We start from the raw sequence: 27,388 nt of genomic DNA, 5'->3' as shown, positions 1-27,388 counted from the left end.
TTACAGTGATTGGTATTGTACAATTTTCGTCCCTCTCGTTTGCGTCCCTCTCGTTTGCAGGGCTCCTTTCTAGATTGAGGGGTAAAGGGCAGATAAAATGCAGATATTATACTGGGGACAAGGTCTCTTTCTATACACTGAGTGGGATCTGTATACAGGGGGCACGTCCCATAATACCCGGCTTCACCTGCTATCGCACAACTTCAAAGCGATCTCCGTGGTACAATCCGGTTCCTGTCATTTAGCGGCGATTCCCACGTCCTTGGCCTGACGGGACCCCTTCCTGACAGCGCTGACAATGGTCTCTTATACACAATGCACTTGTAGTTGAGCTATCACTTTCCGTCAGGACTCCTCTTTGTTGTGCAGCCAGTCACGGTACAGATTACCGTAATCGCGTTGGGTACACGGTGCAGAGAATGGGATCATGTTACCTGTAATATGGGGTTTAGCCAACAAAGATATTCAGACAATTAAAGGTTTAGGTGCGAGTCAGAGGCTCTCATACATCCATAATTACCGCGCATCAAAGGGGCCCGTCTTATGGAGGTTACAGGAATTGGCCTGTTTCCGCTTCAAATTCAAGAATATCCCTGTAAAGGAAATCTCCCATCAAAATCCATCATGATAAACCAGGGACATTACTCATAGATCCAGGCACCGGGACTGTGGTAATCTTCTTATATTTGTTATCCATGGCCTCCTTCCTTCTAAAATCAACAATTAAAATTATTCTAAAGAGCTACAAGGGCTATGGGGGTGTTACAGAAGCCTTTTGTGCTCTGGCTTCACAGGCTGTTACACTGTGCAGCAGAACTTCTCAGTCTCGCCATTCCCCCTGCACTTCCAATAGAATGTAACAGCCTGTGAATCTCCATAACACAACATAGTCATAGGACATATCCTTCCTGGTTCATTAGCACAATTATAATTGTAAATTAGCTCTCATTATCTTCCACCAGTCATGTGAGAGCTAAGCTGCAGTTGTGTCACATGGCCACTACACAGGGAATACTCTATCCCTGAGCTGTATAATGTGTTCTTTCATTTTCATGATGCTGTTTGTGCACTTGTGTTCTATAACAAACCTCCTAGGCCGGTGATGGTAAACCTTTTAGGGACTGAGTGCCGAAACTATAAGCAAAAGCCAGATATTTTTCACATAGTGCCAAATGCCAATTTAAGTAACTAAATCAACTCACAGGTTTCAAACGTATTGGCGTCCTGAGGACACCAATACAGTAGAAAGAAGTAGAAATTTGGATTATATTGTAGCTTCCCTTTATGGCTCCCATAACAGGCAGAATAACTGACCTGAAGAAGGGTCTACAATCATAACCCAGCTCTGTTCTCACCTCCCGGCACTTCAAGTCACTTTAAAATAACGTGGCACGTCCTGGGCTGCCTGTGACTGCAGGAGGAGATCTTGAGTCCTGAATGGTGAACGTTGTGCTGGGCGATGGCCTGGGTGCCCACAGGGAGGGCCCCGAGTGCCACATCTGGCACCCGTGCCGTAGGTTCGCCACCACTGTCCTAGGCCTTCACAATACCATTTTAATTATTGTTTTCACAATGCTTTTTATTCATTATTGTTCTCTAACAAATCAGTGAGGCCTTCACAAAACCGCTATGGTTATACTGAAAATGAATTGTTATGTGATTCTGTTTGTTCATTGATGTTCTCTAATGAACTTCGTCATTCCCAAAACAGCTGTAGTTATACTGAGCATAAGGGTGATGTCACACATGGCGTTTTTGGTTAGTTTGTAAACATCCGTTTTCAGTCCGTTTTTGGCCGTTTACCTTGCATTTGGCTGCTTAAAACCTGTTTATCTATTAAGATAACTGGGAAAAACGGACTAAAAACAGACCAAAAACGCCATGTGTGGCATCGCCCTAAATAGTTTGTCACACTGCTTTTTATTCACTAATGTCCTCTAAGAAATTTTGAGGCCTTCACCAAACACCTTTAGGGTGGTGACACACATGGAGTTTTTAGGCCGTTTTTAGTTTGTGTTTTTTTTTTTTTTCAGATTGTAAAAAACGCATGCATTTTTGACAGGTTTGACCAATTATGTAAATTCAAACTGGTCAAAAACGCATGGGTTTTTTTCCGATCTGAAAACGCACTACTAAAAACGGCCCAAAAACGCCATGTGTGTCACCAACCTAAGTTATGCTGAGAATAAATTGGTTTTCACCATGCTTTTTATTCGCTAACGTTCTCCAACAAACCTGTGAGTCCATCACAAAATCTCAGTAGTTATACGAGTAAGGGTGATGCCACACATGGCGTTTTGAAACCGTTTTTTGTCCGTTTTTCCCCAGCACCACGACGGCACCAACCAGAGAGAGGGATCCGCCCCCAGGGACAGGAAACCTGAGCTTAAAAACCGCGCTCCTCCTATCCTGCCTCAGTGGTTTCCTGTCCCTGGAAGGGACCTGAGCGTCTTTGGTTTGTTATTTTAGAACCGCTGGTTGGCGGTTCAGGTATCACTTACCAACGGAGGCCTCCATCCAGGGAGTTGCACCCGTGGTCGGCCGACTTCTCCAGCCTCTAGGACCAGGCGCGCGCACGCAGAGCGCCTTTTAAACCCGGTCCGGCGCATGGCAGAGAGCGCGACCGGAAGTAAGGAGTACTTCCGGTTTGCGGGGCCGTGTTTTCCCTGACACGCCGCCAAGATCCAGGAGGAGCCCAGGGACTGTAGTACTCCTCCTTGGGTGAGTTTTGTATTATACCAAAGTAGTGTTTTACTGTTTCTTGGGACTCTTTTGGAGTGGGAAAACTCAAAAGAGTCAAGGCGGTACCGGAAGGGGGGGGGGGGCGGAGCCTATTTTTTATAAAAAGACCGGGCTTTCAGGTGGATGGCGCTCTAACACTCTTTCAGTATGGCAGAAAGACGTGATGCTCCTGAGCCCTTGAGGACCCCGACTCCGGTAATTCAGGGTGGTGAGTGTTCTTAGGGATTTCTTTTCTGTGGTTTTCTGACAGTAATGCCAATTTTCTAAAAAACTACTTTTTAGGGAGAAGAGGTCCCCAAAAAAGCTACCAAAAAAACCCATCACAGGGATTGTAAAATCTGTAGTCGAAAGTTGCCTACAAACTATGAAAAAAATACTTGCTCCGCATGCATTGCAAAGATTATGGCAGAAGAGTCTTCTTCTTGGCTGGAATCTTTGCGGTCTGTCATTAGAGAAGAAGTGCAGGTGTCAGTTAAAAATATCATTGACCAACAACCTACCTTTATAGAAAAAGACCTTCCGGGACCCTCCTCTGCTACTCCCATGGAAACATTATCCGTATCAGAGGAGGAGGGAGAAAAGGGGGATGACTCTTCAGGCTCAGAAGAGGAACTGTCGGGACGTCCTTTATTTTTAGCGGAAGATACGGAAGGGCTATTGAGGATGGTTAGATCCTCCATGGATATAGAGGAGAAAAAACCTCACAAATCAGTACAAGACATAATGTTTGAGGGGCTGACGGAAAGGAAAAGGCGTACCTTTCCAATCCATGATACCATACGTTCCCTAATCACTAAAGAATGGCAAAACCCCGATAAAAAATCCTATATCCCTAGGGCAATTAAGAGAAAATACCCCTTTGAGGAAAACGCTACGTCCACCTGGGGCCTTCCACCAAAAGTGGATGCTTCTATTATTAAAATCTCCCGTGGCGCCTTTTTACCCTTTGAGGACATTAATGCTCTAAAAGACCCTATGGATAGAAAAGCAGAGGGTTTTCTCAAGAAGTCATGGGAGTATGCGACCACTTCCTTCAGACCAGCAGTAGCGGCAACCTGTGTGGCTCGCTCACTCCTGTTATGGTTAGACCAGCTTGGGGGGGATATCCAGAACAAAGTCCCTAGAGAATCCCTAAAAACCTCAATAGCAGGTATTCAAAAAGGGGCGGCTCTTCTGGCCGATGCGTCAGTAGACATATTAAGTCTTTCAGCTAGATCCGCAGCTTTGTCTAATTCAGCCAGAAGGGCGTTATGGTTAAAAAATTGGTCAGGGGATATAGCCTCTAGAGGTAAACTATGCGGCATCCCCTGTGACGGTAATTTTTTATTTGGTCCCATCTTGAACGATTTGTTGGAAAAGGCAGGTGACAAAAAGAAAGGGTTTCCTATTACCTCTACTCCTAATAAACCTAGATCCTTTCGGTCCTTTCGTAGATCAAGGTACCAAAGGAGGGATAAAGAGAACAGACCAGGTCCATCCAGACCCACTCAGCCAACTAGGGGTTACTTGTTCGGCCAACAGAATACGCAGTCTAGGCAGGCTACTTCCAGACCACAATGACGCGAGGCCCCAGGTGGGGGGAAGATTATCCCACTTCCTCCCCGCCTGGGAACACATTTCATGCAGCCAGTGGATTCTCAGTTCCATATCCCGGGGGATAAAACTGGACTTCAAGAACTTTCCTCCTCAGAAATTCAGGATAACAAGAATTCCATCGGGAGAGAAAGGCAACATGATGATGGCGGAAGTGACCGAATTACTCTCCGAAAAGGTACTGTGCCCAGTCCCAATAAAGGAAGAACGACTAGGGTTCTACTCAACTCTATTCTGGGTAGAAAAACCAAGTGGCGCCTTAAGAACTATTATAAATTTGAAAGAGTTAAACAGTTTCTTACAGGTACCAAGCTTCAAAATGGAAACGCTAAAGTCAGCGGTAAATCTGCTATATCCGGGATGTTTTATGGCGTCAATCGACCTTACAGACGCCTATTACCATGTACCTATTCATCCGGATTATCAGAAGTACCTAAGATTTGCGATTCAGTTAGGTCAAAAAATAGGACATTTCCAATACAGAGCCCTCCCTTTTGGTATTGCCATTGCACCAAGGGTTTTTACAAAAATTATTTCAGAAATGTCAGCCTTCATCAGACTAGATCAAGGACTTTTCATACCTTACCTAGACGATTTTCTTCTGGTGGGGCCTTCAGAAGAAGCAGTAGAAGAACAAGTAATCAAAGTTCGGAAAATTCTAGATTCTCTGGGATGGCTAGTCAACATAGAAAAATCAGAAATAGTCCCGTCCCAACAAACTCTTTCTGGGGGTTCTCCTAGATTCAAATTACCAAAAGACCTTTCTCCCCCGGGAAAAACAGGGAAGAATAAGAGAAAGTATAATAAATATAAAAAGGTCCTCACGTACAACCATCAGGAAAGGTATGTCCCTGCTAGGGAGTCTAGTGGCCACCATTCCCGCAGTTCCCTGGGCTCAATTCCACATAAGAACCTTACAGCATTTTCTTCTTCAGGTTTGGGACAAAAATCCTTCTTCCTTAGACAAAGAGATACATATACCAGAGTTAGTAAAGGAATCTCTAAATTGGTGGTTGGATCGTATAAATTTAGAGAAAGGTCTCCCCTGGGTTTCAAGTCCAGAAAGAATCATTACAACAGACGCAAGCCCATGGGGGTGGGGTGCACACTTGGAAGGCAGAATATTTCAGGGCCAGTGGAGCACTCAAGAAGCAATCCTCTCATCAAACGGCAAAGAACTACGAGCCATTTTAAAGGGGCTGGAAGCAGCTCTACCTTTTTTGAGGGACAAAAACATTGTAGTAAGATCAGACAATACCTCGGCAGTAGCCTATATAAACAAGCAAGGGGGTACAAGGGGTCCACACCTCATGCATATAGCCTCTCAGATTTTTCAGCTGGCAGAGTCACACCTAGCATCACTGAAGGCAGTATACATAAAAGGGGCAGAAAATACCCAAGCAGACTTCTTAAGCCGCAACATCATCCGTCAGGGAGAATGGGTTCTCAATGGGAAAATCTTCAACCTGATAACCAAAAGGTGGGGGGTCCCAGAAATAGACCTTTTTGCCAACAGAGAAAATCGAAGGGTAAAACATTTTTTCTCCATAGATTACAGGGATCATCCATTAGCAATAGATGCCTTCTCCCAAAATTGGGGAGACCATCGCCTGTTATACGCGTTTCCCCCCATGATCCTAATTCCCAGAACTCTGGGGAAGATAAAGCGGGAAAAGGCAAAAGTCATCCTCATCGCCCCCTTTTGGCCTCGCCGTGCTTGGTTTTCAAGTCTGAGGGACATGTCAATAGCGGACCCATGGGTTCTGCCAGAATGGAAAGACTTGTTATACCAGGGCCCTATTTATCATCCGGAAGTGAGGGGGCTTCATCTTACGGCATGGCTATTGAGAGGTTGATTCTTGAGAAAAAGGGTCTGTCAGGTCAAGTCATTTCGACCCTCCAAAAGAGTAGAAAGCCCATCACTTACAGGATTTATTTAAGAACTTGGAAGGCCTTCTTTAGGTTTATGGGTCAGAGACCAATTGATATGTATAATCCAGATTTTAGTAACATTCTGGGGTTTTTACAACTAGGCTTAGAAAAGGGTCTAAAACCATCCACACTGAAAGTCCAGGTGTCGGCCCTTGCAGCTCTGTTCGACCAGGATGTGGCTAACCATCCTTGGGTGGCTAGATTTATTAAGGCTTCCATAAGGCTTTGCCCTACCACTAGATCAAGCTTTCCGCCCTGGGATTTATCCTTAGTATTAAAGGCACTGTCAGGTCCCCCTTTTGAACCTTTAGAAAATCTCTCTCTAAAACTACTTACCTTTAAGGCTGTATTTTTAGTAGCCATTACCTCTGCTAGGAGGGTAAGCGAGATCGCTGCACTATCCTGTAGGCCTCCATACTTTACTTTATTTCCCGATAAGATTGTATTAAGACCTGACCCCAAGTTCCTTCCGAAAGTAGTTTCGGACTTCCATAGGTCTCAGGATATAGTTCTGCCCTCCTTTTGCTCAGAACCTAAGTCAGACAAGGAAAAGTCCTTCCATAATCTGGACGTCAGGCGTAGTGTACTTCAATACTTGGAAAGTTCAGAATCGTTCCGTAGGACAGATAGTCTGTTTGTTCTCTTTTCAGGGAAGAACAAGGGGACAAATGCATCATCAACGGCTATCGCTAGATGGATCAGGGCTACCATCCAGTTAGCTTATGAAGTAGCCGAAAGGTCTATTCCAGAAAATATTCATGCCCACTCCACCAGAGCTCTGGCAACATCATGGGCAGAGTTCAGACATGCCTCATTAGAACAAATATGTCAAGCTGCATGTTGGTCTACCCCCCACACCTTCTTTAAACACTATAGGTTGGATGTGGCGGGTTCTCTCGACCTTTCCTTCGGGAGGAAGGTTCTCTCCTCTATTATCCCCCCCTAAAGTTTTCTTCTCTGAAAATCTCTCTGGTTGGTGCCGTCGTGGTGCTGGGGAAAACAGAAGTTACTTACCGGTAATGATGTTTCCTCGTACCACGACGGCACCTGGTATATTCCCACCCGGGTGTTGTTCTTACTTTTTCTTGGTGTCGGTCAATTGGGTGTCGCAAAAAAAAAAAATAAATAAAAATATATATGTATGTATATGTATAATTTCATATACATATGTGTATATGCCCACATACTACACATGCATGGAAAATTTTTTTCTGATGTATTAACGATGAATCTCTTCCAAGTCTCTGTAACCCACTGAGGCAGGATAGGAGGAGCGCGGTTTTTAAGCTCAGGTTTCCTGTCCCTGGGGGCGGATCCCTCTCTCTGGTTGGTGCCGTCGTGGTACGAGGAAACATCATTACCGGTAAGTAACTTCTGTTTTTTGAAAACGCATCAGTTTTTGACAGTTTTTCCGAATTTGCGCAATTAAAAACTGACAAAAACGGATGCGTTTCCACAAACCGCATGTATTTTTAAAAAATGGATGCGTTTTTTTAGCGGACTGCTTAAAAACGGACCAAAAACGGTTTCAAAACTCCATGCGTGGCATCACCCTAAGCTGGTTATAGGAGTAGTTGTGAGAGTAAATTGATTTTCATGATGCTGATTGTTCACTGATGTTCTCTAATGAACTTTCAAGGCCCTCACAAAACAGCTGTAGTTATATTGAAAATACAGGGGCTCATTTACTTACCCGGTCCTGTCGCGAACCAGCGGCGCGTTCTCCGTCGAGGTTTCGGAACTTCCGGCAATTCACTAAAGTAGTGCGCCCGATGTCCACCAGGTGTCGCTGCTGCGCTGAATTGTGCCAGAGCTCACCATCCTATCCTGGGTGCAGGTAAGCGCGTGTCAAGCGACACAGTTTTTTTTTTTTTAAACATCGTGGTTTTTATGAATCCGTCGGGTTTTCCGACGGCCACGCCCCCGATTTCCGTTGCAGGCATGCCGGCGCCGATGCGCCAAAACTGAGTGTGCTTTTTTTCACTAATGTTCTGTAACAAACTTCTGAGGCCTTGCCAAATCGCCTGAGAATACATTTGTTTTCCGGTTCTGTTTGTTCACTGATGTTCTCTAATGAACGTCGGATGCCGTCTCCAAACAGCTGGACTTATACCGAGTGTAAATTGGTTTTCATGATGCTGTTGGTTAAGTATAAGAGCGATCTGCAAGTCACAATAGAGAGGCGGAGAAGTTTGCTCGCTAGTAAATACCAGAGCACATCTATACTAGATGAGACTGGAGATTGAATTCTGATTGAATTCCATATGAATGACTCGTCCCCGAAATTACTGAGCCTGATTTCCATTCGTAGGCATATGCCGAGTACTTACTATCATTACACAGGACTTGTAGCGAGGGGAAATTGCAGGCACTAATGATAGATCTTTGGCATAAAATAATAATAAAATGTACAAACCTTTTAAATAAGAGACGACCGATTGCACCTCTCCTGCGAGGACGGGCAAGAGACACATTAGAAATCAGATTCCCAAAATTTTGTTCATCCTTATCCTGGTGGCAATGGTTAAATACTCCACTAGAGGGCAGATGTCTAGGAAATGTAATGTCATCATTTATCACTTATTATTCCCCGCTACTTATTGAGAATACTTGCATCCTCAGCTCCGGACAGAGAATGTAGAATATTATCTGGTCTCCGTGAAATTTTAGATTTTTCTGCAGATTTCTCCTCTCCGATTGAGAGAGAAGGGATTTACTGCTGATCCTCAGCTGATGCAGAATGTGGTACAGCAAATAATCTGCATACTTCATTTACACTAGGTTCTTTTAGACTTGTCTCCTGTCTTATCAGTCTCTCAGGTTGTGGTTGTTCCTCCATACTTTACACTGCAGCCTGCTAAACCTACTGAAGGATGTGCTTGTTGATGTGATGTATAACCTACCGTATATACTCAAGTATAAGCCGAGTTTTTCAGATCGAAAAATGTGCTGAAAAACCTCATCTCGGCTTATACTTGAGTCAAGAAAATAATCAAACTATGTACTCACCTTCCGACGCCGGAGATGCACTACAGGGGGCCGGCTGGCAGGATATATACTACAGGGGCTGCCTATATACTGGGGAGGCCAATGCATTTCCCACCCTCAGCTTATACTCGAGTCAATAGGTTTTTCCAGTTTTTTGTGTTAAAATTAGGGGTCTCGGCTTATACTTGCGTATACACGGTATATAACTTCTTATTTTCGGTAGTAGTGTCCAGCAGCATTCTATTCCCCTTTACTCATGGGGAACACATGCACACTCAGCACATTTAATAAAGACACTTGGTTAGACATGTGATTACATGACTATATAACCATATATATAACAGATCTATAACATTACTGATGCTCAACAGCGGTGTCTGGCAGTGGCAGCATTTTATTTCCCTCTCCCCATTGAGAACACCTGCACACTTGGCAAATTCATTAAAGGCATCTGGTTGTCTGTGTGATGTTTAACCTACACAATGTATACAACTATATGCAGTAGGCCTACAACATCCCTGACCCTTAGCAGATGTGTTTAGCACATTTTATTGCCTTCCCATAGAGACACATGCACACTTGGCAAATCTAATGAAGGCACTTGGTTTTCCATGTGATACATAAATTTTATAAAACGTATTTAACTATATATAACAGATCTATCAGCATTTTATTCTCTTTTTTTAAATGCATAGGAGATGGAAATATAGACAGGACAAAGATTCAATCACGGGGTATTAAAGGAGCAATATATTCTCTGCCCACAAAAGTCTACATGCAGGGGGCCCCTTTAGGACAGGGGGCCCTGGGCAAATGCCCATTTTGCCCACCCCTTATGCCGTCCCTGACTATATATATCGGACCTATAGCATCTCTAAAACTCAACAGCAGCATTTTAGTACCCTCTCCCCATTGAGAGCACATGCACACTCGGCACATATTTAGAAGGCCCTGATAAGCCAGTTCCTAGACATCTGCTCCTTGTCTATTTAGTTTGATGCCTTTATATTAAGAGCCTTGATCTTAGGACAGGTCTAATAATTCTGGGTGCGATAGGTTAATGCTGAGGATCACCTGATGAGATTTTCCAGGTCTATACCGAGTGCGGGTGTCCCTCTAGGGGGCTTATAGGCAGCTCAGCATTTTGGGCATTACAAGCCTAAACACATGCAGTCATTTAGTGGTCTGTACAACAAAGCTAATTGTATGTTAATTACCAAAATCCCAAAATTGTGCAGGTCAGCGGCCCTGGAGCAGAGAGCTGACAGCCCTTATAGAGGAATGTTACCCTGGGTGGTGATAAATGAAGAATATTCTATGAACTACTGATGAAGTATAACACTGTGTTCACACCTGGAGCCTCTTACCTAAAACTTTCTCTGTTTTATTTTTCGCTTGTCCAGGTCTTGCCCTTAGAGAATAAGATGAAGATCCCGCATCAGTTTCCAGCGGTCTTGTATGTCGGCATGGGATTCGTCACCATTCTCTACATCAGTATGGGGACGCTTGGATACTTGCGGTTCGGCGCGGATATCCGACCCAGTATAACATTAAATTTACCCAATTGTTGGTGAGTATCAATAAGTGAGAACCCCCAATCCCTTCATCAGTGGGGTCCCAGTAATTTCACCCCCTACCGATCAGATAGTTATACCAAACCAACTTAGAACAACCCCTTTAATGCCTATTCCCTTAGGCCTCATGTCAGTGACATCATGCATATGATGTGAACAAGTCTTAAAGGCAACTTTGCACCAGATTTTACCCCATTAAACAATGGCACCCACAGGTGGGGGATGAAATGCCTTTTCCGGAATTCCCATTTACCTTAAAAAAAAAAAAAAAAAAACGTCTCTAACGTCATGTGAATATGTGCAGAGAAGAGTCATATATTTGAGATGAGTCAAATTAAGAGGCTGCAGGGGAAGTGTCAATGCAGAAACCCCAATCTTCTGTTCTATAGCTCCTAGGAAATTTTGGTCTCATATTAAAGATAAGAATCTCATCTTTCAGATTGCATCAGGTCTGTGGTTCTGTTATCTACAGAACCGGAGATACAGGAAGTTAGAAAAAGGCGTCAATCGGATCTTTATCTGCAGCTCACATTTCCAACTATGGGGCTCATTTACTAAGGGCCCCGCGGACCGCACTTTCGACGGACATCCTGACGATTTCCGTTTTGCGCCGCTGGGACAGGGTTTTAAAAGGGGTTTTTGGCGCATGCGATCGGATTTTGGCCGCAATAGCGCTGGCTTTCATGCCACACAAATCGGTGGCGGGCAGATTCGGGCAAACCACGGGATTTAACTTAAAGGAAACCTACCATTTAGAATGGTAGGGGTAGGCTGTAAGTACCGAGCACCAGCTCAGGGTGAGCTGGTTCCGGTACTTACTTTCGTAAGTGTTATAAACCGCGGTATCGCGGTTTTAACTTTAGAGCAGCAGAGGCTTCGGCGCTGCGTGCGCACGATCGTGCGCGCGCCTACATAGAAATAGCGCCGAAGCCCCTTCTGCTCTAAAGTTTAAAAAGTGTTAAAACCGCGATACCGCGGTTTATAACACTAACGAAAGTAAGCACCGGCACCAGCTCACCCTGAGCTGGTGCTCGGTACTTACAGCTTACCCCTGCCATTCTAAGTGGTAGGTTTCCTTTAAAAATTTTGTCACAAGCCAAGCACTTACATGCACCAGGAAGAAGAAGGAGAACTCCGGCGGACCTGATCGGGGGAAGCAACACATGCAGGATATCGGACGCACGATCCTTATGAATCGCGGCAGAATTCATCCGGGTCGGACATTCTGGATCAGGGATCGCGCAGGGACGGGGTAAGTAAGTGTTCCCCTATGTCTTTAACTACAGTAGTGGTATCTCTGGTTCTGTAATGAACAAAACCTCAATACTGATGTGATTTGAAAGATGAGATTCTTGTATGACTTCATGTTGCTGTTTACTATAAAAGCAAAGATGGCCCCCTGCAGCCTATAAATTTGACTCATCTGAGGGAAAATATGACTCTTCTCTGCACATTTTCACATTACTCTGCAGGAGATTTTTTTTTATAGGCAAACTGGTAAGAATTCACATAGAGGAGAGAGGACATTTCATCCCGTACCTGAAGGGGTTCTAGTTCACTGGGGTAAAATCTGGTGACTGGTTCCGTTTATTCAGCAGAATGTTCTGAATGATACACAATGAAATGACGTCTCTTCTCACTCCTCCCCATTCTCTCTTCCACAGGTTGTATCAGTCGGTGAAATTGCTTTACTCCTTGGGAATATTCATCTCCTTCGCGTTACAGTTCTATGTGGCCGCAGAGATCATAGTCCCCTCGGCCACCTCCCGAGTTGGTGAACGCTGGGTGCTGCTGGTGGACCTCTCTGTCAGGGCTGCTCTAGTCTGTATCACATGTAAGTTTGGCTTTCACATTATATATTAGCTTCTAGCGGGTGTTCACTCTAGAGACAGAATAAATACTGCCCAGTGCCCTCCTTCTATAGGTCTGTGCCCTGCAAGTCCCATAGAAGTGAATGGCTGAGGATGCGCTTCAGTGCCACATGGCGCACCCAGAAAAGGGTTCTATTTTTTGAGGGGCCCCAAGTAAATAAAAGCTATAAACCTGATCGATCATGGTAAAGTACATTATTAGTTGCAGCTAAAATGTATAATTAGTTTTCCACCCAGAATACATGAGATGGGCGGGGCCAAGATTTCCATTCCACCATAGAACCACCCACCTGACAGTAGATTTCAATCCATAAAAAAAATTCCATGTTCTTTTTAATGAGGGTTATTCAAAACACCCAAACTGCTTCTTTTTTTTGTGATTGGAGGGGGCGGGGGCCCTTTCTTGTGATTGGAGGGGGCGGGGGGCCCTTTCTTGTGATTGGAGGGGGCGGGGGGCCCTTTCTTGTGATTGGAGGGGGCGGGGGGCCCTTTCTTGTGATTGGAGGGGGCGGGGGGCCCTTTCTTGTGATTGGAGGGGGCGGGGGGCCCTTTCTTGTGATTGGAGGGGACGGGGGGCCCTTTCTTGTGATTGGAGGGGGCGGGGGGCCCTTTCTTGTGATCGCTGGGGGTCCCAGAAGCCAGACCCTCCCTAATCACCTTGTTATCCAATCTCCTGTGGACCTGTCACCAGGTTTTACCTCACTAAACTATTAGTCTCCTCTGATACATGGAGTGTCCATTCTAGAATTCCTTCTTTTATGTGAAATCTCACCCAATTACCTATAAAAAAAAATCTCCCCCTGGAGTCAGGTAAACATGACTCTTCTCATCCCATTTTCACATGAGATGAGTCAAGTTTAGTGGTTGCAGGAGTAGTGTCACTTGAGCCTCTATCATTGGTTCTATGAAACCTAGAAACAAGTTTTTTTTTGTGTCATAGTAAAGATAAGAATCTCATCTTTCACAGCCTACGGTTCTGTGCGCTACAGAACTAGACATACAGGAAGTTAAAAAATAGACATGAACTGGATCTTAATCTGCAGGTCACATCCTAGCATGTGTTTAGCTGCCTGTATCTTGGGTTTTGTAGCTCTCACAAGCTTCATGTCATCTGAAAGATAAGATCCTTATCTTTAATATGACACGCAAGATTGTTTCTAGGCGCTATACAACAGAAGTCACACAACCCCTACAATCACTTAACATGACTCATCTCATGTGAAAATGAGGTGAAAAGAGTCATATTTACCTGACATTAGGGGAGATGTATAAGCCTGCTTTTTCCGCACAAAAAATGTGCTGAAAAACACTAACTCGGCTTGTACTCAAGTGAATGCAAAAAAACTCCTCTTTACTCACCTTTCCGGCGCCCCCCGCTGGTTCTCTTCTGTCTTCAGCTCCAGCTTCGGGACCCTGCTCCCTACTATAAAGCCAGTTACTGGCTTTATACTAGGGGGCAGGCGGCTGCTGTCTACAGACTGGGGGGGGCAGGCGGCTGCTGGCTTTATACTAGGGGGCAGGCGGCTGCTGGCTATAGACTAGGGGGCAGGCGGCTGCTGCCTACAGACTGGGGGGGGCAGGCGGCTGCTGGCTATAGACCGGGGGGGCAGACGGCTGCTGCCTACAGACTGGGGGGGGGGGGCAGGCGGCTGCTGGCTTTATACTAGGGGGCAGGCGGCTGCTGCCTACAGACTGGGGGGGGCAGGGGGCTGCTGCCTACAGACTGGGGGGGGGGGGCAGGCGGCTGCTGCCTACAGACTGGGGAGGCTGTGACCGGTGCATTTTCCACCCTCGGCTTATACTTCAGTCAATAGGTTTTGCCAGTTTTTTGTGTTAAAACTAGGGGCCTCGGCTTATACTTGAGTATCTACGGTAAGTAAAGAAATCTAGGAAGGACATTTCATACCCTTTCTGAGGGGACGACTAGTTTGGTGGGGTAATACCTGGTGACAGGTCCTCCTTAAATAGTTGGTACAACCTCTTTAAGAAATGTAGCAGTGCTGAAATAATGGAGCGGACGTGTTCCAGATCTGGGATGGGCATTTACACCACAAGTCCTATTATGGTTGTGGGAGACCCCTCCAGATCAGGGCAAAGATCAGGGAATGCCATTTATTTTGTATTCCGGCCTCACTAAGTGACTCTATATCATAGTTATTATTTTTAATGCATCCTCTTATATGACCGGTTAATATAGTATATACGTCTCTCCCTGTGCCTGGCAATGCTGTGCCCTTTTCCCTTCGACCTCCTCGCCCTGCCTAATCCTCAGCCGCCTCTTCCTAAGAGCAGCGTGATTGCCCTAATTTGCCGTACACCACGAGCACCCACCATGGCTGCCCATGCAGAGAATGATATTATTTGACAGGTCAAAATTCAATGGACGTGGGGGAAACCTATGAATATTTTACGCCTGTTCTGCTGTTCGTGAAATGCAAGAGAATGAGAAAATTAGAGACGTCTCCTATCGCCGCCACAACATCAGGCAACAAGGGTCTCGCTGGTTCTTAACCCTTAGGCTTCCTGTGTGACATCCTTTTTCCATACCTCTGTCAATTTCTTCTATATACTACCAGGAAGATTAACAACTTGGCATTACAATGAATGGTGTGGCTTCTATGCTATGCCTGCACGTTCTGGGAAAAATTGGGTAAAAATTTTATTAAAAATCAACTTTTTTGACCTAGGGTGAATAGTCCCTTATCAAGGAGTCTGGTAGGAGGGTGAAGCCAGGGGTTAACTCTTTAGATGCCATGGTCATGGCGACCGTAGCTTCTATATGAGTTCCTCTACAGTGTACTCACCTCTGCCGCCACTCTATAGGGCAGTGGTGGCGAACCTATGGCACTGGTGCCAGAGGCGGCACTCTGAGCCCTTTCTGTGGGCACCCAGGCCATCACCGCAGCATGAAGTTCACCAGACAGGACTCAAAGAATCTTCCTGGAGAATCTTCCTACAACATTAGACGAATTTGCCCTCCTCCTTTCAACTGCGTTGGTGTCCTTAGGAGGCTGAACGATTGAAAATTGTCAAAGAAAAAGGAGAAATATATTACTGCTTAAATTGCTGTGCTGGCACTTTGCAATAGATAAGTGGCTTTTAGTTGAAGTTTGGGCACTCAGGCTCTAAAAGGTTAGCCATCACTGCTATAGGGGGATCCCTCTCCCATTCCTTGTCCTTAGGGGCACGGGAGCTTACACTTTATATCCTGCTACTATATGCAGGCCCCCAAATATGTCCTCCTCGTTTTCCTAGCAGCCCCTGAGGCTCATTTGCATAACTGTAAAAGCCTTTAAAAAAATACAGGGCATAGAAAGCAAAAAGAAGAACAGATCCTGGCAGAGGGGGTACAGGCCAGTATGTCAGTGTGCTGGGTTTACAATCCTTCATCCTGGTGGTAGATGTCCTTTAACTACCACGACAAAAGAAGTAAATTAAATTAAAAACTACAACTTGTCCAGCAAAAAACAAGCCCAAACACAGCCTTAATGCTATAATAATAAGCTAATCACGAATCCAGCAATTTGGAGACATGAGAACTTTTTTTTTTTTCTTTAAAAAACATTATACAAATTTAATGTTTCCAGAATTGTCCTGACCTGGTGAATAAAGTTATCCTGTTAGATACATTAAAATGCATGAATATAAATTTTTTTCCCCCTCATTTCTCCTTGAAAATTTAATGATTTAAATAAATTCAACTAAACCCTCAAAAAACAAGCCCCAATAAAGCTTTAATGACTGAATAACTGTGGTTATGTAAAGGTGAGGGTGAAAAAAGGACAAAAAGTGTTTAGGTTTTGTATCCCTTAACATACTGTAAAGGCTGAGAATCAGCTTGGATACACAGAGGGTTAACCTGACCTAAAATATGCAGTTTTTCATCACGGCTCTTCGGGTCCTGTATATTCATGGAGTGACAGGTCCTATGTATAGATAATGGAGGAGACACATATGAAAAGCTTTCTTATTGATGCACTGGAGCCGGAGATTCCCAAAGGAGATTCTATGGAATTAATGGAAATCCTGGATGAGGGGGTGGCGGCTCCCTACCACTTTACTCCTTCTCCATTCCTTGCCCGTAGGGGCACAGCTCACGGCTGTACGCAGCGCTCCACAATCTTACGCTGGTCTATGAGATGAAAAACCTCTATATCCTGCTGCCATATCCAGTATGGAGACCAGCGGTGAAGTACTGCAGAGTATACAGACAAGGATGCTCTCCTGCTATGCATGGGCTTCTCTCACTGTTCAGCTTCGTAGCTCCTCACACAGACCATTAGAAGGGGTTGTGATGTCTCTGGTTGGTTCAAAAACAAACTTGCCTGCACTTACCTACAGCCCGATCCTCTATTTTCCTAGGATTCCGCCTGTCCTGACCTTGACTTGTTGTACGACTGTCTGTCTGAATCTTGTTCTGGACCTGTTACTCCCCAATGATGTCTCTGGTTAGCTCTAACTAAAAACCTACAGTGCCTAATCTGACCTTAAGCCCGATCCTCCGATCTCTGCCTGCCCCGACCTCGACTTGTTCTACAACTGTCTCTATGAATCACCTGCTGCTGGCCCTTACCTACATGATTGATCTTCACTTATCCTGAACTTACCTAGAACTCTGATTGTTATGACCTTAAAGGGAACCGGTCACCAGGGACCTAATTTTTCACTAAAGACAGATTGTAAAAGCCCATGACACCTGCAGTGCACATCTGCCTCTCTGCCTTTTCTAAGCATTTGCATTACAATATAATTGTGAGTTATAACTTACTTTTGCATCCTGACAAAATCCTTGGGTAGTCACAGGGGTTGGGCTTTGGTTTGGATGCATTTCAAAAAACAACATGTGACTTGTCTGAGCTGCAGGCTGCCTCCATCTTTGTGCTCCTGTACAGCTCCTCCCTCCCCCACTGATGTCAGCTGACCAGGCTGTGACCTCTGAGCAGGAGGAAGATCTATACAGGAGCACAAAGGTGGAGGCCAAGCTCTGAGGAGTGAGTAACAGACAAGTCACATGTTGATTTTTGAAATGCATCCAAACCAAAGCCCAGCCTCTGTGACTACCCCAGGATTTTGTCAGGGTGCAAGAGTAAGTTATAACACACAATTATATTGTAATACAAATGCTTAGAAGAGGCAGAGAGGCAGATTTGCACTGCAGGTGTCATGGGCTTTTACAATCTGTGTTTAGTGAAAAATGAGGTCCCTGGTGACAGGTTCCCTTTAACTTGCTCTTTGTGATTTTCTTCCTAACTTTCTCTCCTTGAGATTGACACCACTTGAGCTACATATATCCGCTATCACCTATACCTGGGTTGTTCAGTGAGGTAGTGGCTTGGTTATCCTGTTACAGCAAAGTTCAGATGGATGTGTAAGGATTCAAGGGTGAATACCCAAACAGTAACCCAAACAGTTTAAAGGGCATCTACCACTAGGATGAAAGACTGTATGCAAATGAGACTCCAGGCTCCATTAACACCTATGGAGCCTGGAGCCCCTCAGGCTCATTTGCATACAGTCCTCCTTTCTGCTGGTAGATGCCTTCTAAAGGAAATCTAACATCAAAATCAAGCAGGCACTAGCAGTAAAGCAGGCACTACTGTATGCCTGCCCGGCACGGCCATACGAATGGTGAAAGATAGAACATCCTATAGATGTGTATGGGAACATATATACGGGCACAAGCTTGTGGCTGTATATACTTCCCCACAACAGCAATGTAAATGGGGCCCAACTCATAGATTCATAACTTTTAACATTATGCTACTGAGCCTGAGGGGCTACCCTGTTGGTAGGTGTCCTTTTAAGTGGCAAAGAGGGTCCACAACACAGTTAACTGAAAGTGGATTTTTCGATAGAATTTGGTGTCTCGCAGAAGAGCCGCACTAAAGTCTGACTACATACAGCTGACGGACAGTAGGATAAATCAGAAAGAACGGCGTATGGCTGCAGGATCAGACTGCGCAGGATTTGTTTGTAGTCTGTTACCATGGTGACTCCTAATCTTGGTTAAAAAAAATGATCCTAATCTTTGGTGTCCTGTGCAGAACCATTTGAAAAATTGTGTCATTATTTTCTTTATTTTAGAAGCATGCACAGTCGGTGTTCTACTGTGTCTGTGTCGCTCAGGGGTCTGGAAAAGCTGGGTTAAAACTCACTCAACCGTCTCAGACTCGCATAGATTTGGTTTAAAGTGTCCTCTTATTCTGTTATTTTGGATAATCCCGACAAACCCTCGGCACATCATTGTGCATTATTTTTCATTAGCGGCCTGTCACCTGCTACCAGGAGAACGCGACGCGCTTTACCGAATATCGTCAATGGGGTTTTTTTTTTTTTTAGGTCGTATGTAAAACCCCTGAAGGACACTGCATAGCAGAAGTTTCTTTCGCATACTCTATGAATTATTGTATCGGATATAGAGAACAATTCCCAGAATCCAGCCGAACCTCTGAACCTTCCACATATAACCTCCTTCCCGGTGTCAGAACTTCACTTAATCCCATTACGAGTCTGTCAGGGTTGATGGGTAAATGAGATGCAGGCACCATGCGTCGCTCTCCTTGCCTCTTGCCTTGTCACTTCCCATAGAGCGAGTCTTCCATTATTGTATTGATTTCTGCCTTTCTTCGTCTTTTTTTTCCCCCCTTTCCACTTTACTTTCGGACACCTCTTTATTTCATCACGGGCTTCGCATTAATCTTGATATTGCCGTTCAAAGTAGACGTTTTCCTGGTAAATATTCATAAATCTGCACCTATAGAATCATGGCGGATGGACTCGTTGACTTTGAGAAACGCTTCGGCAACATCTTGAAGAAGTTTCTCAGAAATTTGCAAAAGTCTGATAAAACATAATTTATAATAGTCACTTTAACAATTGTTGGCCACTCCCATAGCGCCAGGTCCAGGGTCTTCAGTGATTTGGTCCAATCATGTGACCAGTGCAGCAGAATCTACTGAGTTCAATACTATAGCCAGTGATTGGCTATAGCAATCACATGACACCGTCAAAATCCAATCCCTGAAGATCTAAATACAGTGTCATGTGATTGCTACAGCCAATCACCGGCTAGAGAGGAGACCTCAGTCATGTGACCGGTGCAGCAGAATCTACTGAAGTCAATACTGCAGCCAGTGATTGGCTGTAGCAATCACATGACACCGTCAAAATCCAATCCCTGAATATATGAATACAGTGTCAGGTGATTGCTACAGCCAATCACCGGCTACAGCGGAGGTTTCATGTGCAGCAAATTCTACTGAGGTCACCACTCCAGCCAGTGATTGGCTGTAGCAATCACATGACACTGTATTCAGACCTTCGGGGATTGGATTTTGATGGTGTTATGTGATTGCTGCATCCAATCACTGGCAGGAGCGGTGACCTCAGTAGATTCTGCTGAAGTGATCAAATCCCCATCACGTAAGACTGTATTGGGGGTGGCAGACGATTGTTAAGGTTTTTCTGGCTGTCTCTGTCCAAATCCAATCCATAAAGGTCTGGACAATTGTCCACCAATCCCATGCCGCCAGGTCCCCCATTTTTTTGTTTTCTGCCCTTCAGTGATGTTGATTTGGCACAGTCATGTGACCGCTTCAGCTGAGATCACCTCTGCAGCTGGTGATTGGCTGTAGCAATCACATGACCCTGTCATTATCCAATCCCTGTAGGCCAAGATACAGAGACAAATGGAAAAAAAACAGGAAGTGCTATTGAATTGCCTCTCATTTTATTATATTTTGGAGCTTTAACAAATATTTTAAGAGATTGGACACTTAACACCGTTTTATTTTATTTGTATGCAAAGTTTCTACTTTGCCCGTTCCCTTTTATATAACCGAAAAGAGAGGCGATGAGGGTAGACAATCCCAAAAGAAAGTTGTAGACAATCTGCTCTATAGCTCCCTCTCCTGGTGTCTGTGGGTGGATCATTTATTTGAAGAGGAGCCGTATCAAAAAATGGAGCTCAGGCTCCTATAAATATGTATGCAGGTAGAAAAGACCGGCAATGCTGAGCGTGCATGTACCTCCCGCCCGATGCATTACCTGATTGCACAGCTTTATTAGAAGAGTCGTCTCCATTACTTGTCCAGGCAGTGACCGCAGCGGCCTCTATCCATTAGGTACTGACAGGATTACCCCTCCTCGTGCACAACCTGGTAATCCACTTCACTTGATTACATGCAGCCTCCCACTGGGACTTTTCGATTATGAGAAGCCGGAGACTTCACTTGTTTTGTTTTTTGGGGGCTTTATCTTTGTATTGTGCATTTACTTTTGCTTTGCTTTTTTATATTCTTGGTTTTTACTTAGGTTTTATTTTTTTAAGCAAAATTTAAGTGTTTATATATTTAAAAAAAAAAAAACTTCTCTTAACATTTATAGGAATCTGGAGTCAAGTCTTTGTCATTTCATTAAAGCTGCACTCAAAACGTTTAACCCATCCCTCACCACTCCACACGGGCGCCTATTGTGCCACATTAATCAAATCTGTTTGCAGAAGGAGATTTGCTGGGATTTAAACAAAAAAAAAACCCTGTTTATTATTAATAAATATATATGTATATACTCGAGTATAAGCTGACCCGAGTATAAGCCGAGACCCCTAATTTTACCACCAAAAACTGGGAAAAACTATTGACTCGAGTATAAGCCGAGGGTGGGAAATGCATTGGTCACAAACCCCCCCAGTATATAGCCAGAAAATCCCCTGTAGTATATAGCCAGCCAGCTCCCAGTAGTATATAGCCAGCCTGCCCCGTTGTAGTGTACAGCCAGCCAGCCCCCATGCAGTGTACAGCCAGCCAGCCCCCATGCAGTGTACAGCCAGCCAGCCCCCATGCAGTGTACAGCCAGCCAGCCCCCATGCAGTGTACAGTCAGCCAGCCCCCACGCAGTGTACAGCCAGCCAGCCCCCACGCAGTGTACAGCCAGCCAGCCCCCACGCAGTGTACAGCCAGCCCCCATGTAGTGTACAGCCAGCCAGCCCCCATGTAGTGTACAGCCAGCCAGCCCCCATGCAGTGTACAGCCAGCCAGCCCCCATGTAGTGTATAGCCAGCCCCCATGTAGTGTACAGCCTGCCCCCCCCCCCAGCACTTAAAAAAAAAAAAACTTATATACTCACCCTCCGATGCTCGGCGCAGCTCCCTGATGTCGGCTTGGCTCGGCTTCTTTCTTCCGCGCGGCTCCTCTTCTTTCTTCCTGCAGGTGCATACTATGACGCGGCCGCTGGTGACGTCATAATATGCGCCGGCCAGGAAGATAACATGGCCGTTTCCATGCCGGCAGTTAAAGAAGACAGAAGAAAGAAGAGGAGCCGCGCCGATAGCGGGGACATCGGGGAGCCATGTGGAGCATCGGGGCGCCAGAGGTTGAGTATATAAGTTTTTTTTATAGACTCGTGTATAAGCCGAGGTAACATTTTTCAGCACATTTTTTGTGCTGAAAAACTCGGCTTATACATGAGTATATACATTTATATATATTTGTTTAAAGCAAAGCAAAAGTAAATGCATAATACAAAGATAAATAAAATATATATATTGTTCCACAATCTACTATATCGTCCTGAAGGCTTCCTAACTGTTTAACAAAATTGGGCTACATCTACATCATGTTTTACAGATAAGTTCAGTGTTTGTGCTGAGTGTATCCAAAGGCATATACTGACAAGTGGGGGCTTTCTGCATCCGGTGATGGTAAGATGTAGGAAGCTGCGTCATTCCATTCTGTTCCTCCTGCTGAGCAATCTGTACATTCAGTGGAGGCCATAATAGCCTATGGGGGACGGATGCAACAGTAGTGCATCCATCCCTCGGCCTCTGCAGAATGTACTCTTACATCAGGACACTTACATCACTAGGGAAACACCTTGAACATCGGTAACATCTAACCACTGGCTACTGATGATTTTCACTTCTCCTCCCACTTTCAGGGGGGAATAGGAGAAACAGGATAACATATACCACTGTATGAGCATCAACTAGCTGTGAATATACATTTCGCTTTAATTTCACTAGTACATTGTGTTTCCATGATGAATAACGTAGCTATCTACGTCTTTCCATCCGGCATCCTCCTGCTGAGTGACGTATACACTCACCGAGGGCCATTGAAGCTTATGGGAGGGCGGATGCAATACTATTGCATCCATCCTGGGCCTCTGCTGAGAGAACACTCGGGAAGGTCCCTTGTGATGTAACAGTCCACATAAGGACAATAACATCACTGGAGCACACTGTGAACATGTAGCCCTCCTTCCATTTTTGGTGGATAGGTCTTAATGTGAGGACCTGTCCCACTGTATGAGCATCAACAAAATGTGAATGTAGCCTTAGCATGAATCCGTAGTATTCCCAGTGATGTTAAGGTGTTTCTTGAGACATATATGAAACTTTTTGACTTGTGTTTTTGTTCCCAGGTGTCTTGGCGATCCTCATCCCCCGCCTGGACATGGTCATCTCCCTGGTGGGATCGGTCAGCAGCAGCGCCCTGGCTCTCATCATTCCTCCTCTCCTGGAAATAACCACTTACTACTCGGAGGGTCTCAGCCGCTGGGTCATAGCCAAGGACGTCATCATCAGTATTGTAGGATTCCTGGGCTTTGTCCTGGGGACGTATGTGACGCTATGGGAACTTATTGCGCCGGATACCAACCCGGGCCACGTCAACGCCACTCTGTACGCGGTGCAATAAGGTGCAGAGTGCTGTGTCCCGGTACCAAGAGGTCTATTTATGGCATCTCTATGGTCATGAATGTATTTATTGTACCCAATAGCTGCCAAATGTGATACTTTTGTGGTAAAAAAAAATCATTTTTTTTAGTGTGAGCATTGTCGTCACGCTCGATGCTAGGTGTACTCTGCCTCTTCTATTTTCACCCCAAACGTTCCCAATACTGCCGATTCAGCTACAAACTGAATATAGGGATATAATATACATTAGTACATATGGGGGGGGGCTGTTATGTACTCACATAGACCCCCTCAGGATGGCAGATGTCGGGGAGAGAAGGATCTGGTTGATGGTTTTGGATAGATCCAATCCATCCCACAAGGACGGTTGCAGAAGGTGCATAGGGATGGCAGGGGTATATGAGGAGTGAGCTGCTGGTTAGCCACTAGTCTAGTGTGTATGGCTAGCCATGAATTAATTGATCCTATATAGTTTTTCTAGGAAATTCATCTAGACTAGCGATACTTTCCTGCACATGCGCAGTATGTCTAGGATTTATTCTTCTTGTCCATGAATATCGTGCATGCGTAGGATGTCATGGCGTCGCTGTTCTTGTCCAAGCATGTTGCGCATGAGCAGTATGTTTAGGATTCACTCTTCTTAAGCATGCCCTTTAAGTCTAGGATTCACTCTTCACTCTAAGCATATTACACATCAGCATTATATCTAGGATTCCCTCTTCTTGTCCAAGCATATTATGCATGCGCAGTTTGTCTAGGATTCACTGGTCATATCTAAGCATATTACACATCAGCAGTATGTCTAGGATTCACTCTTCTTGTCCAAGCATATTGTGCATGCGCAGTTTGTCTAGGATTCACTCTTCATGTCTAAGCATATTACACATTAGCAGTATATCTAGGATTCACTCTTCTTGTCCAAGCATATTGTGCATGCGGAGTATGTCTAGGATTAATTCTTTTTGTGCATGCGCAGTATGTCTAGGATTCACTCTTCATGTCTAAGCATATTACACATCAGCAGTATGTCTAGGATTCACTCTTCTTGTCCAAGCACATTACGCATGCGCAGTTTGTCTAGGATTCACTCTTCATGTCTAAGCATATTACACATCAGCAGCATGCTTAGGATTTACTCTTGTCCAAGCATATTGTGCATGCGCAGTATGTCTAGGATTCATTCTTTTTGTGCATGCGCAGTATGTCTAGGAGTCACTCTTCATGTCTCAGCATATTACCCATCAGCAGGATTCACTCTTCTTGTCCATGCATATTGTGCATGCGCAGTATGTTGTAGTCATTTTTTGTAGTTCAAACATACTGCGCATGAGCAGTAAGCAAGTCCCTCTTCTAGTCCACCTATGCACTTTATATGGTTCCCCCCGTAGGTGCCGGACGATGAGAGGAGGTGGAGGCGTCTCAGTGGTAGAAGAGAGGGGAGGCAATAGGTGTTATGCCCTAATAGAATAGATGGGCATCTGGGTGGCCAATAGTTTATAGAAAGGAGGACAGTGAGTTCATTACTACATTACTATTGTACTATTTCTTTGTGCCAGATCCATATCATTTGAGTTTCTTCCACCAGGAAAGTGCAGTCCGGTTATCAAAGGGATTAGCTGCTTGCTTCCAAAAACACAGGCGGCCTTTGTTTCAAAAAGCCATCTATTGGATTAGAGCTGCAATACCTCATGTAGCCTGTGACCGAGAGTGGCGCTGTCTCTGGAAGAAAGCAGCAGGGTAACTTCACACCTCAGGCAAAGGGTAAAACAAGTGTTATGGAAAAATCTCCACAGCAGACGTCATGTGCCAAAATGTGCAGTAAATAGAATGTTGTTTTTTTTTATATGTATATATTTTTTTGTTTGGTATTTCACGGTTATTGGACTTGATAAGGTTTCTGTACTTGCTGTTTTGTTGTTTATAACTTTCGAGAAATTTTTTAGGAGATGAGAAAAAGCTTTTTTTTTTTTTTGCAAGAGCAGCGCCACATCCGGCCGTGGGTTGTGTCTGGGGTTGGGGTATTGTAGCCTAGTTCAAGTAAATGGGATGGACCTGCAATACCAGACACAGCCCGGGACTAGATTGGCACTGTTTTAGAAGGGGTAGGGGTTGAAAAAAACTGATCATGTTTTTTCATGTTCCTATAGTCATGAATTGAGGAGATAAAAAACCTTTTGTTCATGTCCGTTTTTTTTTTTTTCTTGCAGTATCAATATATTTACACAAATGTCAGAAGGGATTTATTTTTGTATATCTAAAGAGATATTAAAAAGGCAATCCTACAGAGCAGGAGGAGCTTAGGAGATTATACATAGTGTCCTATCTGCAGGCAGCATGTTATAGAGCAGGAGGAGCTGAGCAGATTGTACAGAGTGTCCTATCTGCAGGCAGCATGTTATAGAGCAGGAGGAGCGGAGCAGATTGTACATAGTGTCCTATCTGCAGGCAGCATGTTATAGAGCAGGAGGAGCGGAGCAGATTGTACATAGTGTCCTATCTGCAGGCAGCATGTTATAGAGCAGGAGGAGCGGAGCAGATTGTACATAGTGTCCTATCTGCAGTGCAGGCAGCATGTCATAGAGCTGGAGGTGCAGAACAGATTGTACATAGTGTCCTATCTGCAGGCAGCATGTTATAGAGCAGGAGGAGCTGAGCAGATTGTAGATAGTGTCCTATCTGCAGGCAGCATGTCATAGAGCAGGAGGAGCTGAGCAGATGGTACACAGTGTCCTATCTGCAGGCAGGATGTTATAGAGCAGGAGGTGCTGAGCAGATTGTACATAGTGTCCTATCTGCAGGCAAATTTGTTTCATGTTGATCTTTGAAGATCGCCATTTGTTCACCAACAATTTATCTCGTATCTTTGTTGACATCTCAAGGAACCATGTTTTTGGTGTTTTTTCCCCCAGAGACTATGGAGTGAAGGGTTATTATCCACCTTTACGGCAGAGATGGTGCTCGCTCTATGGGGGAAATGTATCAGAAAAGTCTGGGAGGAAAACTGTTCTAGTTGCTCATGGCAACCAATCAGAGCTCAGCTTTCATTTTTTAACCTTCTGTGGGAAAATGAAACTTGAGCTCTGATTGGTTACAATGAGAAACCAGAGCAGCTTATCCTCTGACTCTTCTGATAAGTCTCCCCCTATGTGCCCATGAGACATCATGGGATTGACAGCAGGTGGGGCTTCATGTTTTTGGATCATGTAGGCCTGGCTTAGAAATCTAGGGAGTAAGCCTCATTCACGGCGCGTGTCATTACATGGGCGCTCAGTGTGCGGAGATGAGGCGCCACACTCGCCCTTTACCCTAAGTCTACACTACTTTATTATTGCAGGATATTTTTGTGTATTTTTTAATAGGATTTTTTTTCCATAATGATAAGGCTCCGCAGATTCCGGTCTATCCAGATGTAATGAGTGCTACATGATAACAAGGGGCTTCTCGGATCGCCTCCCTCCCCCACTTTATTACATGCTGGAGCCCCTCCAAGTACTATATAGTGACGTCTACCCCCCCGATGCTCTGCAATGTAATCTACATTTTGATTGTCTGTAAAGCAGCGGCGGAGGAATATATTAAGGGATGAAGTGGGCACAAGTATCCGTACAGGAATCATTCCGGAAAAAAACTGGAGGAGCCCTCGAGTGTTAGTCATTTATTATTTGTTAGTCAAACATTGCTGTGATGGGGCGGGCAACCTCAGGGGGGTGAGGGGAGAAGCAACGTTTGGAGACCATCGGTGTTGATGCAGCTTAGGTGCTTAAAGGGATATTCCCATCCCCTTTAAATCAGATAGACATGTAGTCTTACAGATGTCAAGCTTTTTGCACTATACTTTATCATCTCTAAAACTTGAAGAGCGTTTACATATAGGAACCCGGTGCATAGGTGTCTGTAGAGGACGTACTTGTCTTTTAAAGGAGTTTGTGGGGGGTTTAAAGCCCAGACCTGACATTATTTCCATCACTCGTAGATGGGTTGGCGGAGGGCAG

The 27,388-nt window shown here is 44.8% G+C and overlaps 1 protein-coding gene across 1 annotated transcript in view; it reads left to right on the top strand.

The window, feature by feature from the left end:
* LOC140126287 (proton-coupled amino acid transporter 1-like) overlaps nt 1-23,521 on the top strand; it is a 41,224-nt gene extending 17,703 nt beyond the window's left edge. Inside the window, exons 9-11 of the mRNA XM_072145551.1 lie at nt 10,659-10,825; nt 12,494-12,663; nt 23,123-23,521. Coding sequence (XP_072001652.1) covers nt 10,659-10,825; nt 12,494-12,663; nt 23,123-23,397 — 612 coding nt within the window. The 3' untranslated portion in view covers nt 23,398-23,521. The remainder of the gene's footprint in view (nt 1-10,658; nt 10,826-12,493; nt 12,664-23,122) is intronic.
* The last annotated feature ends 3,867 nt before the right edge of the window (nt 23,522-27,388 follow it).

This window comes from Engystomops pustulosus, chromosome 4 (assembly GCF_040894005.1).
Source record: "Engystomops pustulosus chromosome 4, aEngPut4.maternal, whole genome shotgun sequence".
NCBI lineage: Eukaryota > Metazoa > Chordata > Amphibia > Anura > Leptodactylidae > Engystomops > Engystomops pustulosus.
This window is presented reverse-complemented; position numbering and strand designations above follow the sequence as displayed.